The sequence below is a fragment of the Neophocaena asiaeorientalis genome, unplaced genomic scaffold (assembly GCF_003031525.2).
Source record: "Neophocaena asiaeorientalis asiaeorientalis breed wild unplaced genomic scaffold, Neophocaena_asiaeorientalis_V1.1 scaffold401, whole genome shotgun sequence".
NCBI lineage: Eukaryota > Metazoa > Chordata > Mammalia > Artiodactyla > Phocoenidae > Neophocaena > Neophocaena asiaeorientalis.
The window spans coordinates 301,183-319,477 of NW_020174937.1; the positions used below are offsets into that span (position 1 = coordinate 301,183).

Here is an 18,295-nt window from a genome sequence, read left to right on the forward strand (position 1 = left end):
AAAGGAGTACGAGATCTTCCGGGTCAGCAAGAACCAGGAGTTGTTATCCATGGGCCGCCGCGAGGCCAAGCTGGACACGGAGAACAAGCGGCTGCGGGCAGAGCTGCAGGTAACGCCGGGCCCGGGCGCTCACCGGAGACGGCCGCGACACCCGGGAAACTGAGCCCCGGGGCCGCCTGCCCACCGCCCCGCAGCCTCTTGGCCGCACTGCCAGTTGGACCCCTGGACGCCTGACTGCTCTGCATTTTAATTTGAGGGGACGTACTGTCTTGGGGTCTAAACTGATTCCTTAACTAACCGCCCCCCCCTCTTTTCTATTTCTGGTCCATTCATTCAGATGCCTTGAAGCAATTAGCCTGGAAATCCAGGCCTCCCCCTCCCACCCCTCCACCCCCCCACAAATTTACATACCTCGGAGGTGGGGCTTCTGTCTCAGTTTCTTTTTTTTTTTAATTTTTTTAAAATTTATTTTTATTCTTTTTTTAAATATATTTTTTAATTTATTTATTCTTGTTTTTTTGGCTGCATTGGGCCTTTCTTGCTAAGAGCGGGCTTTCTCTAGTCAGAGGCAAGGGTGGGGGCTACTGTTCATCACCGTGCGCAGGCTTCTCACTGCCGTGGCTGCTCTTGTTGTGAAGCACGGGCTCTAGGCACGCGGGCTTCAGTAGTTGTGGCACACGGGCTTCAGTAGTTGTGGCACACGGGCTTAGTTGTTCCGCAGCAGGTGGGATCTTCCTGGACCAGGGCTTGAACCCGTGTCCCCTGCACTGGCAGGTGGATTCTTAACCACTGCGCCACCAGGAAGCCCCTATTTTCGTTTCTTTGTGAAGTTCCATAGCTGTTGGATTTCAGTGATCTTGAAGTGAATTTTTCTGGCAGCCCCTGATTTTCACCACCTTAACTGCTGTGGTTGAAAATGTTCCCTAGGTATAGTCAAATTTCCTTAATCCACTTGATTAAATTACTCTAAAAACAATTATTACATGCCCTTCCTGTAATAGATCTATTTTAACTGATTATTAGGAAAGTTATTTTTTTGTGAGCAAAGGCGTGAGACTTTGTGTCATCAGTTTGGGGCCCCTCTGAGGGTTGTAGTTTGTTTACTCTATTTTTCTTTACTATGGAAGAGACTTCTGGACAGCCCAAGTGTTCCTGAGCTCATTACTGGAGGAATAAAATAAATACCTCAGACCTGATTTTTCTAGAAGGAAGAAGCCTTCTTCCTTCTAGACTAGTCCTTCTAGTCAATCCCTCTCCACCCCTACCCCACCCCCATTAGCTGTTGTATAATTAGCAGTTATCTGAGAATACATAAGCAGTTTTATCTGTTGTCTTACAGATTTTCCTATTGGGCAGTCTTAATGCACTTGCATATATGAAGTGGACTTATGCATTTCAGATATCTGATTTCATGCATCCAAGCCATTGTCTTGGATTCACTGCATATTGCAAAAGACTGAGGTGGAGGTAGAAAAGAAAGCCAGACCAACCAGGGTAGAGTGCGCTAAGTGTTGACAAATGTCACAGTCCCAGGTTATTTCCTGTTACCAATCCTGATTCCTTATGTAACCCTTTTGATTCCTTTCTCACATATCTAGACATTTTTTAAAAACCTTCTGTATTTATTTAATCCATTCAGTGAGACATTTACTGGAAGCCTGTCGTGTATCAGGCACTGCTAGTGCTTGGGGCTAGCAAGAGGAGTAAGACATGGAGCCAAGGAGTGCACAGTCTCACAGAAGTAATTATCCTTCAGGTTAAGCCTTACAAGTTGTACTTTTTGTTCTCTTAAAGATGGGAAAGCTGAGGTGTAGTGAAGATTAAGAACTAGTGCAGTATTTCAAAGAAAAAGCATTAATTTCCATTGAAAGCTTAATGTCAAATATCTTCATTTATAATTCAAGCATATTTGCATTTTTTTTCCATTATGTGTTTGAATAGAATGGCAATATGCAGTTCTTGATAACTGGTGAAAAAGTAAGTAGATCGTTGAAATTCTAAGATATTTAATATATATATAAGATAATATAAATTTGGGAGGCATGCTATTTTTGTTATAAATAACGAGGTAAATTATTCCAGGCACTTCAGAAAACTTACCAGAAGATACTTCGGGAAAAGGAAAGTGCTTTAGAAGCAAAATATCAAGCAATGGAGAGAGCAGCTACATTTGAACATGACAGAGATAAAGTTAAGAGGCAATTTAAGGTAAATTTCATACATCTTTATCCCCAAAGTGATATGGAATAAAAGCAGTATATTTTAAAAGTTCATATAATACTGCAATGAATAGCCAGAAGTAAATGATGTAGGAGCCATGAAAGTTATAAGAACTAAACTAAAGCACTTTTTACATTTTTGAGTTGGATGAGGTAAACTTAAGGTAGTTTCAAAGAAAAGATATAAAAGTGAACATTTTAATAGGGATTTGGGGGGGAGCGGGAAAGGGAAGTGTTTCTATTAGGGGAAAGCGTTTAGAATGTTTGGGGATGTTTTCTATGGATAAGCATTACTGGCATTAAATGGGAGGGGGACAAATTTGCTAAACATCAGGTAGCACACCAGGCAGCTCCACACTACAGACACACATCCTGCTGGAATTCCAGTGGGTTCCAGTTACAAAACAGTGATGTAGAGGTACTCAGATTATTCATCCTACGAAAGGGGAGATCAAGGACCAAGTGAATATCGATTTTGTGAAAGAAAGAATTTTCTCTTAAAAGTTGATGATACAATTTTTGATTATGGAAAACGGTTTCAAAATTAAAATCCTTCTTTTAAAGATTTTTAGGGAGACCAAGGAAAATGAAATTCAGGATTTATTGAGGGCCAAGCGAGAGTTGGAGAGTAAACTTCAGAGGCTACAGGTTCAGGGGATCCATGTATTTGATCCTGGAGAGTCTGATTCAGATGACAACTGTACAGATGTTACTGGTAAATTTATTTCCTGTATATAATATTTTGAGATTTCAATATAGGTATAATGATTATAGAGCCATCTTTGAATCCTTTTACTTATAAGTAATTGCTGTTACAAATAGAGTTGCACTTTCTCTTTCTCAGTTGTTATGACAGCTCTTTTCTATGAAGTCCATGATGTAGAGGCTGAGGTTCCTTCTCTCTCATTGTTCTACCAACCTTAACCCATAGCTTTTCTCTCTCTGGTCTAAGCCCCTCTAAGTCCCAACATCACATCTACAATTTAGCCAGGGGGAGGGAGGGAATACCTTACTTTCCTTGAAAGCACAATCTGAAAGATATACAGATTACTCCTGTAATCTGTATTACAGGAGTAATGGGATTACTCAAACCCCATTGGCCAGAACTCTACCTAGGAAGATGGGAAAGTGTAATCATTAGCGGGAGAGCCATGTATCCACATAAAATTTGGGGCTGTGTCACTAAAGGAGGAAGGGAAGAATGGATGTTGGAGGACAGTAGTCTCTTGTCACATTATTTTTCCACATAATTGATATATTCTTTGCAACTATCAGAATATCTGCATAATATTTCACTGAGTGGTTTCCAATGCAGTTTTGTGAAATACTTTTAAAGTTTTTGTTTTACAATTAAACATAGAAAGTGTTTTTTCTAGAAATAAAGAAAAACTTGGAATCATAGACTGAAAGGGTCCACTGTGTTCCAAGGAAATAATAATGAAGTGTGATTGATTTTGAGAAATATTCTATTTTAAATGCAGTGGAAAAATGTAGTCACTCTACCATTTATTAAAAAAACTATAATTATATTCTTACAAACTGATGTATTTTGGAGTGAAATATGGCAACTAGCATCCTGGGACTTTTATTACTAACTTTTGAGAAAAAAAAGTGAAGTGATTCTTAATGGCATTAGTCCTCGTGATTATTTCAGTATTGACATATGTTAAAATGTACAGGGTTTCAAAACTATTATATTCTAATTCTCTTAGCAAGTTAATAAAAACGAGTTAATATTTCCTCATAGGTCTTTCTTCCTATTTCGATATAAACATGAAGAAGGAATGCTTGAGGGAATGTCACTCATTATTTGTCACCCACAAATAATCTCAGTTTTGCCAGAGATTTAGCCCAAATACCAGTTTACTTATGTTTAGTCAAGGATGCCATGAATTATTATTTATTAAAAAAAAAATCAACGTGTTCATAAGTACCTGTTGATTCAGACAATTTTTTTTGCTCTGAGAGGTTAAAGAAAATGTGCTCTTTACATCCTTAGCTTACATCCTAATGAATTACCAATATTAATTACTGGTGTGCCAGTAATAGTCTTCCTTTGAAATTCTTTCCTTCACATTTTACACTGATACCTAAATCATATAGTTAGGAATGTTTTTTAGAATTTTTTTGTTGGGGGGTGTTTTTAACTCCTCTCTGTTATTATAATTCTTTTGGTTATTGTATTCCTAATTTCTTTTCATCTTTCTCTTTTTAATCCCCTTTTTAAGTTTGAGATGATAACCAGAATTATGTTAACCACCACCTTAGAACTTGCCAGAAGTTGGTGGCAAAGTACTTTCAAAATCATTGTTTTGATTTCAAAATCAAACTTTGAATATTTGTTATATTTATAATATTGTAGTATTTTTTGCATTAGAAATCCATTGAATATATATGATAAGTTTTTGAAATTCCAATATAGTTTGGTTTTCATCAGATGAAATCTCTTGCTTTTACAGCTGCTGGACCCCAGTGCGAGTATTGGACTGGTGGAGCCTTGGGAAGTGAGCCCTCCATAGGGAGTATGATTCAGCTTCAGCAGTCTTTCCGGGGCCCTGAGTTTGCCCTTAGTTCTATAGATATAGAAGGACCCTTTGCTAACGTCAACAGAGGTAATACACGCCATTTGCCAATTACCTTGGTTAATGGTAGTGACTGTGTACTATAATCTTATGCTGGGAAAACTGCCATCAGCAGAGCATGAGACTTGTGTTCTGGGTGTCTTCCACTGTCAAACCATCATGTACTGGTGCTTGTCACTGACCAGGAATGATGAAGTTACATAATTCACATCAGGATCAGTTGGTGCCTCCCGGCCAGACTGGTCAATAGGTTCTAATAACTGAATTTCTGGTCTGAGTTCTCGGATATTTTAGTTGAGCGGTGAGAGCCTAATGTAGATTAACAGAAAAACAGTAGTGTTTAGTCTTCCCTCTGCATCTTTGATGGTGTTGAAGGTTAGAGAAGTTGTGGAGTAGAGTACAAAACTTCAGTTATATAATATAGTATTCTTATTCATTATCTTTTATATAATTTGGTATCCAAAACAGCTCTTAAGATCTGTTCAGAATTTCAGTACCACCTCAGATCTGAAATGTTATAAGTAGCTCCACTCTTTTCTTAAAACTTTGAAATATAGGGACTTCCCTGGTGGCACAGTGGTTGGGAGTCCACCTGCCAATGCAGGGGACACGGGTTTAAGCCCTGGTCCAGGAGGATCCCACCTGCTGTGGAGCAACTAAAGCCAGGGCTGCTGAGCCTGTGCTCTAGAGCCCATGAGCCACAACTACTGAGCCCACGTGCTACAACTACTGAGGCCCACGTGCCTGGAGCCTGTGCTCCACGACAGAGACAGGCCACTGCAGTGAGAAGCCCATGCACCACAACAAGGAGTGGCCCCTGCTCACTGCGACTAGAGAGAGCCTTGCGTAGTGACCAAGACCCAATGCAGCCAAAGATAAATAAATGAATAAATAAAATTTTTTAAAAACCTGAAATTATTTATCTATCAGCAAAATGAAAATTATTTTTTTAATTATGCATTTTGAATTAGTCAAATATGTCTTAAAATATTCATTCTCACTAACTATCTTTTGGTTATTTTTTGTTTTGTACCGTTCTTGAACTTTCTTTTTGACTCAATGTATTTCAAAAATAATAAGTAGATAAAACTATAGGCCAGCCTGGGAATGTAGGCTCTCCTCAAGTAGCAAACTAATTGAACAGCCCATGTTGCCTAGTTCCCTGACATTTGACTGGAGCCACGGGTACCCCAGCAAAGACCACTGGTGACATTGATTGCTTTATGCCCCAGGATAGAATTTGAGGTTAGAGAACTGATTGCCTTCTGATATCTTATTCTAGAAGCTTTGTTGGTATTACAAGTGAGATCAGATGATGCCTGTTGTTTTCTTTCAGACTTTTGGGGAATCGTCTTGTCACATGTTTTCTAGTAATTATTTTTTGGGAACTTATGAGAAATTTTATTTTCAGATGACTGGGATATTGCTGTAGCTAGTTTATTACAAGTTACCCCCTTGTTTTCACATTCTCTGTGGAGCAACACTGTCAGATGTTACCTCATTTATACAGATGAAACCCAGCCCGAAATGGATCTTTTCCTTAAGGTGAGGGCATTTATAAATTCTGTATCCACTGATTTAAAATAAAGTTAATATTGTGTCCTGGTTATGATACTACTGATTGCCTGAACCAAGTAGTTTACTACCCACTAGATTATGTCTTAAAGAGTAGGAAGCATCTTGGGCTTTTCTTAAGAAAACGTCTTACTCAGTATTATCAGTATATTCAAATTAAGGCCTTGGAACTTTATGCTTTTGAATACTTCATTACACGTTCTCCACAGTGTTTACGGCCCTTACTGATGGTGCCTGCTATAGTTAATACCTGCCAGCTCTATTCTTGAATCTGTTTCAGATTATGTCAAAATTTAATCCTTGTCATGGTTTTAAATTTTTCAAGGCAGCCATTGGGGTTAATCTAAGGCAGGGGTCAGCAAACTACAGCCTGTGGGCCAAATCTGGCCTGCAGTCTGTCTGTGTATGACCTAGAGCTAAGATTGGTTTTTACAGTTTTAAACGGTTGAAAAAAATCGAAAGAAGAAGAATATTTAGACATGAAAATTATATGAAATTCAAATTTTGGTGTCTATAAATAAAGTTATATTGGAACACAGCCACGTGCAATGTATTGTCTCAGGTTGCTTCTCACTAATGGCAGAATAAATTATGATGGAGACTAAATGGACCACAAAAACCTCTGCCAAAACAGCCAAGTTCTTAAGCTGTTATTAATTTGCCATCTGGCCCTTTACAGAGAACTTTACCAACTACTGTTCTAACTGAATTTTAAATAAATATGCATGTCACATGCTATACCTGCTATATTAACATCGTCCAGATTGTTGATTAATAAGTTCATTTAGCTTTCCTTTTTGATGATACTCAATTTTGGTAAAAAGACAATTTTGAAAACCAAAGCTTCTACTCATTGAGTATAGGCTGTTCCCAAACACATGTTGAGGGAATTACTAACGTATTGCATAATAATAATCATCATACTAAGTGCCTTAATTTGTTATAGACCAACATATTTTTATATCTGTTTGCTTTAGTGTTCTAATATATCACGGCGGATACTTTTTACTATATAAATCTATGGATTTACATTTTTCACCCTATAACAATAAACAAGTCATTTGTAATAATAATAATAATAATAAATAACTACCAAAGCAAAATAGTCTAATACTTTACTCCTGTTGTTTTAGGTTTATTATGAGATAAATCATTTTCTGAGCTAGGAAACAGGAAAGTTGCTAAGCTATTACTATTTTTATTTTATAGAGAAACTTGCCTTTTCTCTTAAAGATTTTCTTTAAGATGTGATCATATAATTTTTAAAGTTTTAAATCAGAGAATATCCAACATAACCTTTTGATTTTAAGTAGTATGAAGCTGACTAGATCTTTAGTTAAATAAGCTGTGCTTTCTTATGTTTTAATTTGTTTTTAGGACTATTCACCTAAACTTAAAAGAATGTGTGAGACAATGGGATATTTTTTCCATGCTGTGTATTTTCCAATTGATATTGAAAATCAGTACCTCACTGTAAGAAAATGGGAAATTGAGAAGAGTTCATTAGTTATCTTATTCATTCATTTAACTTTACCAAGGTAAGCTGAAAATTCTATAATTTATTATAGAAGTTAAACTCATAAATAGAAATTGAGATTACCAGATGAACTTGAAAGACAAGTTCTAATTGCATTCTTACAATCAAAACGATCCATGAAATTCAGTAAATTCTATGACTTTTAATACGTAAATAAAATAAAAAATTAAAAGTTTCACACTGTTAGGCTTGTTAATAGGTTATAAGATTAACATCATTAATGTAAAGATCATTTTAATCAGATGTCAGCAACCTATGGCCCTCAGGTCAAATCCAGTCAGCCACCTGTTTTTATAAATAAAGTTTTATCGGAGCCCAGGTATGGTCATTCATTTATGTATTGTCTACAGCTGCTTTCACACTACAACAGCAGAGTTGAGTATTTCAGCAGAGACTGTATGGCCCGCAAAGCCCGAAATGTTTACTAGCTGACCCTTTACAGAAGAAGGTGGTGACCCCTGATTTCAATAATCAGCATTAACCTTCATTATTTTCTTTCTTCAGATACAGACTGAGAGGCACTTGAACACTTGCATAGGTGTTAAATCATATTTTTAATTCTCTGAGGAGCTAACTACTTAAATCCAGTAAAGTGAGCAGTTTTCTTATAATGTGAAATATAATCACATCAATGAACCTAGTATGCAAATGAAGCTTTTTTTTTTGTTACCAGTTAGATATATAGATAGAAGACAAAGTAAGATAGATAGGAGGTTAAATAAGAAGTTAATTTTTCTTTCTATATTTTCTATCTGATTGGATTTAATCCTTCCAAAGCATTTTTCTCTTTTTATTGAGGACCAACTCTGACTTTAACTGTGTTTGGAAGTGTTTGCAGCCCTAAGCTTTATGAGAGTTCCTGCAATATAACCTATCATTGATCCTTAAGACTCTACCCGGAGACCAGGTGGTCAAGGAAGCTTTTCCCAAAATAAGTTTAAGGATTCCTTCAACTTGATTTCCTTTAGTTGGAGTCCTTTACCTCCCCTTCCCTCTTTTATTTTCCTGTTTTGTTTTTATATTAAGAATATATCTGGGGCTTCCCTGGTGGTGCAGTGGTTGAGAGTCCGCCTGCTGATGCAGGGGACACAGGTTCGTGCCCTGGTCCGGGAAGATCCCACGTGCTGAAAATATATATATATATCCTGTTTTATTCTTTAATATCTAGGTAGTATTTTATCTTAGGTGATAGTATATGTCACTTGTTGTTTTTCTCTTGTTAATGCTTTAATCCTTAAAACCATGTTGTCTTTTCTTTCTGTTTTCTTCTTTTTGCTTTTTTTTTCTGTTTCGTATTGGGGCTGGTATTTTAGTTTTTTATGCAAATTCGGAATCATATAATGGCTTTCCCCTGTATACACACAGTAATTTGCCTTTCTAGACAAACTTTCATTTAATGCTTTTTAGAAAGGGGAATTGTTTAGTTTTCCTTGTGGTGTAGAAAACACTAGTAGGTTATTTGAAGATTTTTCTGGAATTTAAATAGGAATAGTACAAACTGTAGTTACAGTACATTGAGCATAGTTAGAATTTTTTTTAACCTTTACCACAGTCAAGATTAATAGCTATCTAACCTTCCCCATCTGCCTCTGGATCTTTCTTACAGTGTATCTGGGGTATAAGTGTTCAGATCATTTATTGAATGAGTAAAGGCTAAAGGATTAGAGAAGAGAAAATTCTTGAAACCTTGAGGCTGATGATTTTTGTGTTTTAACTTGAAATTATATAATTGTGAAAGAATTAGGTTTTCCATTTATTTGCAAAGTCTCATGAGTATGGACCATTATTTTGAGCAATGTTTAACAGTATTTTTGAGAAGTTTTTTTAAATTAGATTTTAAAAAATTTAAATTATGTATGCTTTAAAATTTAATTTATTGTACCTACTCTCATTGTCTGCTAGTGAATATATTATACTTTAATATTGACGCTAAGCTAGAACAGAGCTATAAAAACATCCATTTTTGGAAAGTTTCGCTTATTCTGCAGCAGGGCCTTTTCTGGCCACTTGTCATTGTAGTAAATCCCCCTTCTTGGCACTTAGGTTAATTGACTAACTGTGTGCTGCTACAGTGCAGCATAGCACAAGAAATACTGATTTCCAATCTAGCCTGTTATTGGAAGACTGTGAAGAAGCTTTTCTGAGAAACCCTGAAGGCAAACCACGATTAATTTATCATCGTTTGGAAGATGGGAAAGTCAGTTCTGACTCTGTCCAGCACCTGATTGATCAAGTTTCTAACCTGAACAAGACCAACAAAGCCAAGGTAAAATTCATAGGTGTTTTTTAAGAACATGCTTGGCAGAGAGAGGCGCTGGCGTGTTTGGGGAGAGGAAGGAAGCCAGCGGGGCTGGAGCAGAACGAGTGAGGGGACATAAGTAGGAGCGGTCATTGGGGCCGATGCTGAAGAACCTTGTTTTTTTTACTTAGAGTGAGGTGGGGAGCCATTGAAGGATTTAACCAAAGAGGAAGAATTGACTGTGTTGAGAATTGACTGTGGTTTGGAGGGAAGGTAGTGGCATAGGGCAGAGGTGGAGAGCTGTTGCCATCATCCAAATGAGAGATGCTGGTGGCTTAGACCAGGGTGGTGGTAGAGGATGTGATAAAAAGCAGTAGGGGGCTTCCCTGGTGGCACAGTGGTTGAGAGTCCGCCTGCTGATGCAGGGGACACGGGTTCGTGCCCCAGTCCAGGAAGATCCCACATGCCACGGAGCAGCTGGGCCCGTGAGCCATGGCCGCTGAGCCTGCGCGTCTGGAGCCTGTGCTCCGCAACAGGAGAGGCCACAACAGTGAGAGGCCCGCGTACCGCAAAAAAATAAAAAAATAAAGCAGTAGGATTCTGGATAAATTTTGACAGAGCCAATAGATTTCCTAACAGATTAGTTGTGGACTATGAGAGAAAGAGAGGCATCAACAGCAATATGTGCCTCAAAAGTGTATGATCTGTAGTGGATAAATCAGAATCTCTACTGTGCTTTTTTCCCAAGCACAGAGTCCTTCTGTCTATTATTGACCAAGGATTAGTGTAAGGAGGAGCCTTTTCATGGTAACCTTTGCTGAAAGCATTGGGAAAAGCCAAAAACTGATGATGAGTAGAAGGATTTGATCATCCCTAGATGCGTGGTAGGATATATTTTAGAATAGAGATTACAGGCTTTACATTACTAACCTGGTAAATGTTTAATGTAAATGTTTATAGTAAATGTTTATAGTTAGTGTTAAGAATACAATCAAAAACAACTCTAGGATTTTGTCGAAGTTTCTGTTTCTCTATGCCTAGCCAGAAAATAAGATCAAATATGAATACAGGCATTTTTCTTGAGGCCAGCATAACATAGTGAAGGGTCTAAGACAAGAGTACATTTTTATTACAGTTAATCTCCAGAGCCATTTCATTCTTTGTTTGAATTATTTTAGTACCAGCCTAGTTCACTAGGTGCCACAACGAAAGATATTAATCTTTATCTTTTTTCTATTTATTCTATAAATATTGCTTTTAAAAATTAGTATACTAGAGGATGCATTTTTTTATATAGGAGTCAAATAAGATCTCTCTACTATGATTATAAATTTAAATGTAGGATAAACTTCTTTGCTTTATTGGCATAAAGATGGATTTTGAAGGTTATGTGTATTGAATGGTACAGAGATACATAAGATGAAATTAAAGTAGCTGTTTAACTCATGTGTGTGTGTCAATGTGTTGGCATGCATACGTGTGTGTACACATGTGTACGTGTGTATGTATGTGTCTGTGTGTTTACAAAAAAAAACATGACCTTTATTCAGGACATCAAGAGAAGGGACACTCAGCAGAGTGATTAAAACAATAAAGGCTGGTGTTGGGCTTTTCCCAGCTTTGGAATGTTCATACCCACAAAGGTGAATTGATTAGCAAGGTATCCACAAGTTCTTACCTGAAGCAGAAGTGTGAGAATTCAGCCATTGGAATTTTCTTGAAAAAAGACCATTCCTTTCACCCTGGGCCAAGCCCCCCAGCCAAGCAGGGGAGGAACTGAGAGTGACAGTTGGGGCGGCGGTGGGGGGATTGCCTTGTCCTCTGTACCAGCTCCCCGACCTGTCTCCCAAGTGAAGGTCGTGGAGCTTCCCTCCGCCTTGGCACATGGCTCCTCCCCCACCACTCCTCTGTACCATTCCATAAGTAACCCACAGATTTGTTGAGCACCTACTGTGTGCCAGGCCCTAGCCCACAGGGGAAAGCAGAGGGGGTCCCATTGTCTCCTACGAATGAAAGGTTGGTTCCCTCTGACCACTACAACCTGGGACCCCAACCCTTCCATATTTCCTCATGTTACCCTGGTTACCCTTCCGAAACAAACAGGCAGAAAGCAAGCACTATTCAGGGAGGGCTTTTATATGAACCTATGTGTTCAGGTTATAGGACAAGAAGAAAAAAATAAAAACTATTTCCCCCAAGGCTGTGAGCTGAAAAGAATCAAGCCAAACTTAGGAACATTTTCCACACTCTCTGCTCCACATGATAAAGTTTACTTCTGTTTGCATCCAAGTGCTGGCAGGGACAGAGGCTCCATGGCCTCACTATGCACCGTGGGGTCGCAGACGCTGCTACCAGGGCCCCAGCAAACACCATCCCACCTATCTGTTTCCTTAACAGGTTCCTGCTGTCACATGTCAAAATGGGCAGGTGTGTGCATCATCCAGACCAAAGTGGACTTTCAGTGGTGACACCAGGTTCTGGACAGAGTTTTGGTATCACCAACTCCAGTCACTTTCTCAGATGGACACATAAGCAAAACAGAAAGCATATTTTTTGTTTTATTTGCAACATTGTTCACACTAAATCCCTTGTGTGACCTTAGACGAGTTTTTTAACTTGCCTCAGTTTCCTCTTCTATGAAATGGAGAGAATAACAGTGCCTCCCTCATAGGGTTGTGAGGGTAAATGAGCTAATATATGCAAAGTACATAGAACAGTTTCTAACATATAAGCACTCTAAAAGTGTTTACCGCCACCTCCTCCTCCTGTTAGTCTTGTTTTTTTCTTGTTGTTAAACTTCTTTTTTTCCCCCCAGATCATTGATCACTCAGGAGATCCTGCAGAAGGAGTCTATAAAACCTATATTTATGTAGAAAAGATTATTAAACAGGTAAATGTACATTCCCTGTAAGTTTTCTGCTCAAATATCTTAAGAGTGATTTCAGTAAAATTGGGTTTTCCAGAGAAAATCACGTGTTTGGTTTTTTTTGAAAACAATACCGGGGTAAAGTGCCCTCTTTTCTGGCAAGAGTCCATCTGGTGGTATTATTGTGTTATTCCCAGTACCATGTATCTGTATCTGTCAGTTGTCTCGCAAACGATTTGATGTTTTAATATCCGTTAAGTATAAAATGGATTACAAAAGTGGTAGGTAAAAAGGAAGTATATGAGGGATAATGTTCACCCTATTCAACAGAGAGTCTCCTTAGATTCTGTGTGCACCTTGAGTTTTTGTATATTAGAAAAATCTATCTTGAATTTTTCTACCACATTATCCCCCTAGCAATAGAGAGGGGTGAAAACACACCTCTAGGTGTCTGAGACCATGGATCACAGAGGTGTCTCAAACTGAAAGTTTCTATGATGTCTCAGTATTATCTTGAAACTTTATGTGAATTATATATTCTGCTTGATGTTTACCTGTCCTTTTTTTAATATTAAAAATCATTTAAAATTATGTATCAGCAAAAATTCTAATAATGATAAGAAAAAGAAAAATAATTCCCTATCTTCAAGTAAAATGGGCACCAGATGTTTAGCTTGTGTTTATCCTTACCTGCTGGCCCCTCCCTCAGAGTACCAGGGACCCTATTTGAGAAGTAAGGGATTAAATTACTTTTGTAAATTAACTTGTGTTACAAGTATGCAGATTTGTTATCAGAGAAAAAGAGTGAGCCCCAAAATAAGATGAATTGAACAGAGTAAATGGCAGTAAGTGAAAATGAACATATTGACCAACTTTACCATTTGTAGGATAACATATTTTCAGTGATTAATATAAAGACTAGACATCATAGCAGAGATATTTGATATCAAGAAACCCCATCTTTGTAATTAAATGCTTGTAAAAATGTAAAGCAGCATATTTCTTAGACATTAGCACGGTCTTTAAAATTGTTCACCAGCCAGATATAACCAAAGATATTGTGTAACATTTTTCAGAAACCAGATTCCCTCTAACTTTATTTTTAATGAATGAGAGTGGTGTTTGTTTTTATTATTTTAATATTTCTTTACTTCTTTATTTTTAAACTATTACTTATTTTTATAGTTATAAATTGATCCCTGGAGGTACCATACAAAGGCCATAGGTTTGGGCTTGCCCTCCGAGATAGGTGAGGGCCACCTTAGGCCTGTGTGCTGACAATACTGTACAAGGTCTTCACTTCCTTTGTTTGCTTTTGTGTGCTTGCTCTTGGTGTTCAGGACATCCTGGGCTTTGAAACTACAGACCTGGAAACTAAGGATTTGGGCAGTGAAGACTCTATTCCAGAAGAAGATGATTTTGGTGATGTTCTGTGGGACATACATGATGAACAAGAGCAAATGGAAGCTTTTCAGCAGGCTTCAAATTCAGCCCATGAGTTAGGATTTGAGAAAGTAAGCATTTGGAGTATTGTTCCAACAAAGATCAGTTACTGCTTAAAGGCTGTATCATAATTGTGGTTTCACCTAATTATAGTCAAGGTTAAGGATTGTGTTAGTATCTACCCTCATGGCTTAATTATCCATGTTGAGACATGTGCTTAGGTTCGTATCATGTGAAAGATGTGTGAGATTCAAATATACTTATGAATATCAAACATGTTTAGTTTCAGATTAGGATTTATCAACTACATGTTTATTATGCTACCATTTGCAATTCACCAGACCAAGTTTAGGATACCTAGGAAACTTGATAAAAATAGGAAGGCTCTCTATTGTTCCAATTCTTGGAGGAATCAAAATATCAATCATTCAGAAAACAAAGCAGAGTAGTTAATGCAGTAGGCAGGTCAGTCCTTCAGCATCCTTAAATATCTAAGCAAATAAACAAAACTAGAAGTGCACAAAGAATCTGTGTTCAAGTTCAAAAATACTTAATAATATTTAAAAATTAATATAAGAACTAATATCTTGAAGAATATTACAGTAGCTGTCACTAACAGCTGTATTTTTATAGGATTTTTAATGACTTTCATAATTTAGACTGTCAGTGTTTATGTCCTGGTTCCACCATTTCCTCACTATGGATTTTGATCAAGTTACTTAGCTCTAAACTTTGACTTTCTTGTCTGTAAAATGAGGATAATTAATAACACCTATCTCACATGGTTGTTTGGGGGACTAAATCAGGTCATGCACATAAAGCACTTGGCACAGTACCTGGCATATGGTAAATGTTAAATTGTTGTCAGTTTATAAGAGAGGCATTGCTATCACTATTTTATTATATAAATGAAGGACCTAAGGTCCAGATTATAGTTTGCCTAAGAGCATACAGGGTGTAGATTGCAGATGTGAGATTTTAACCTAGGTCTTCTGGCTCCAAATCCTATGCTTTCTTCTATGGCAAGGGGTCTTAATGTGGGAAACATGGGTCTATAAATGGGCTTTAGTTGGGACCACGAACTAAATTGTTAGGATTTACAAGGTCATAAATCAATTAAGCCCTTTTCTTCTTGAGAAGTATCATTTCTATGAGAAATATTTGAATTCCTGGGGAATATGATATGACAAACAGAAAAATTGATTGAAAAACTATACCAAGTAATTATTTATTGTAGTTGCTGGAAATTTCTGCTACCCTAAAGCTCGCATAAACTACTTATGTATTACACATTCTTTTGATTCCTTATCAGCTATCATTTAGACCACTGGTACACTTAATAAACATCCTAACCCCCAAGATGACTTTGGAAACTCCTTTATAACGACTGAGATATTTCAGTTTTCTGAGCATGTCCTTTTCAGCTCTGAACGAGGTTTTCCTATCTGGGGAAAGCCTAGGAAATAGGAGTTCTCAGACTTTGCATGGAACACATGCAGTTTCAGAAAGATCTCAGGTGTCCTAGCTTGGTTCTCAGTAGCATGTTGGGAGACTCCAAGGCCCCAGACAAGACCCTCTCTTGTTTCTCTAGAAACTGAGACAGGACAGGTGTTCTTCTAGACAGGTGTTCTTCTGACCATGAGATGTAGGGTGCCTGCTGGTGCCCTCAAGGCCAGCTGTGGTACTTTCCATGGTTCAGGAACTTGGGGTAATGCAGTAGTCTCTCTCTGCAGCATTCTGCAGGACATCTGAATGGTGCAAAGCCCCGTGGGGATCTGAAAGGTTGCCCCTCATCCATTAATACTATGGTAGGAGAAATTGGGGCCCATTCTTAGTTTACTACTTTGGACATATTTAACCAGCCATAAAAATAAGCAGTTATGAGGGTGCTATTGATTAAAAGTAGATTTCATTTTTTCATGCAGCTTTTCTCCACTGATTTCAGAGGATAATCAGAAATTGACTCTATTTCGTATTCTAAGAGGCATGTTCTTCACAATTTAAATTCATTTTTATTTCTAGTATTACCAGCGCCTTAATGATCTAGTGGCAGCACCAGCACCAATTCCACCCCTTCTTGTATCTGGAGGACCAGGCTCTGGAAAGTCCCTTCTTTTATCAAAGTGGTATGATTCAGTGCAATTAAATTGTTAACGTTGTCATCATTTGAATTACTGAGCTCGTTCAACAAAATGAATTATTGAATGTCTACCTTGCTGCAGGGCCTGTACTGAACATTAAAAAAGCAAAAGGAGTAATATAACAGACTCATGCCCTGAGATATATACAATTTGAAAGTTAGAGAGAAGATACAGAATGAGAAAGGAATAGGAAATGTGAGCATTTGTGATTGTGTACATAAATTATGTAGGTCAGAGCTAAGGGAGTGGTCACTGTGGCATGGAGTTAGGTAAATTATAGAGGGCATGTGCCTTTATTTTCAATTACTGGCTTCATCTTAAAAGTTTCATTGGGATTTTAAATATTTGAAACAAAACAAAGACTGACTATTTAGAGTGGAATAAATCATAAAGAATATCAAAATAAAGGATAATCTTTACTATGAATGCAAACTAGTTCTTCAAATTATGGACTAAGGTTCATATAAGCTAATAAACTCTTAGTTTTATTTTAGTTCATCATATTATTGAAAAACAAGTGGTAAGACCATTTCCTTTCACTTATAGTTATTATTTACATTGAGGAGTTGGTGTATGTTGTTTCCTTTTTATTGCCCTGTTATTCAGAGTTATGTTTGGAAATACTACTTTTGTACTTAACAAAGAAACTTCCTTTTTCCTTTAATAGCATACTTGTAATTAAAGGTTAATGCTCATTTTACTAATACTTTAACCTCAAATGTATAGTGTTTTGGTTTACGTTAGTAACACCAATTTGTAATTAAAATGAAGCTATAATTTTTAATGGTTTATTTAAAAGAATCTAAAAGTGGTGTAAAAATGGAAATTTCCCGTATTAATTCAAAATTGACTGACCATGTAATTACTAACAGGTAGCATTTGATGCTTAATGCATTGTGAATTCTTTTTTTGTTGACCGTAAAGGAGCTTCATCAGTCTTATAAAAGGTCTTTTTCTTTCAGGATCCAGTTACAACAGAAGAATTCCCCTAACACACTAATTCTTTCTCATTTTGTGGGGAGGCCCATGTCAACCAGCTCAGAGTCTTCCTTGATTATTAAACGACTGACTCTAAAGGTAGAAAAGTACACCATCTTTTGGAGTTATCAGAAATTTTATTTAGATTCAGAAGTTGTCAGGCCTGAGTACCTGATGATAAACCAATTTTCAGTATTACACATTTGTTTTGGTTTTGCATAAGGTTAAAAATTATACTCAATGCAGTTGGGTCCTTTTGGTGACAATTTTGGTTTAAAATGCAGAGACAGAAATACTTCTCACCAGTTGTGATACAGTGTAGCTACTTTAATTTGCATGTGTTCTTACCTTGTAGTTGATGCAGCATTCTTGGTCAGTATCTGCTCTGACATTGGATCCTGCTAAGCTTCTGGAAGAATTTCCACATTGGCTGGAAAAACTCTCTGCCCGTCATCAAGGCAGCATCATCATCATTATTGATTCTATAGATCAAATTCAGGTATGTTTTCACTTTTTAACCTGTTGATATACTCAGAAAGAGACAAAAATTTGTAGTGACTATAGCAAACATTTAAATCATATGTTTGTGAGAAGAAAATGTTGATGTTGTTTCTTTTATTTCTGCTTAATTTCTAGAGAGGAAGCATGTGGATAAAATATATACATATATATATATGCCAGTATATATATATATATATATATATATATATATATA

General features: G+C 37.2%; 1 protein-coding gene across 2 annotated transcripts in view; it reads left to right on the forward strand.

Annotated features, from left to right (window-relative positions):
- The first annotated feature begins 7 nt into the window (after nucleotides 1-7).
- NPHP3 (nephrocystin 3) overlaps nucleotides 8-18,295 on the forward strand; it is a 45,534-nt gene continuing 27,246 nt past the window's right edge. The window contains exons 1-12 of one of the 2 annotated variants that reach the window (XM_024761674.1): nucleotides 8-109; nucleotides 2,083-2,208; nucleotides 2,784-2,934; nucleotides 4,679-4,831; nucleotides 6,213-6,346; nucleotides 7,754-7,914; nucleotides 10,023-10,179; nucleotides 12,968-13,042; nucleotides 14,359-14,532; nucleotides 16,484-16,587; nucleotides 17,565-17,679; nucleotides 17,936-18,079. In XM_024761674.1, coding sequence (XP_024617442.1) covers nucleotides 50-109; nucleotides 2,083-2,208; nucleotides 2,784-2,934; nucleotides 4,679-4,831; nucleotides 6,213-6,346; nucleotides 7,754-7,914; nucleotides 10,023-10,179; nucleotides 12,968-13,042; nucleotides 14,359-14,532; nucleotides 16,484-16,587; nucleotides 17,565-17,679; nucleotides 17,936-18,079 — 1,554 coding nt within the window. In that variant the 5' untranslated portion in view covers nucleotides 8-49. The remainder of the gene's footprint in view (nucleotides 110-2,082; nucleotides 2,209-2,783; nucleotides 2,935-4,678; nucleotides 4,832-6,212; nucleotides 6,347-7,753; nucleotides 7,915-10,022; nucleotides 10,180-12,967; nucleotides 13,043-14,358; nucleotides 14,533-16,483; nucleotides 16,588-17,564; nucleotides 17,680-17,935; nucleotides 18,080-18,295) is intronic. The other variant, XM_024761676.1, reaches the window with a different exon arrangement.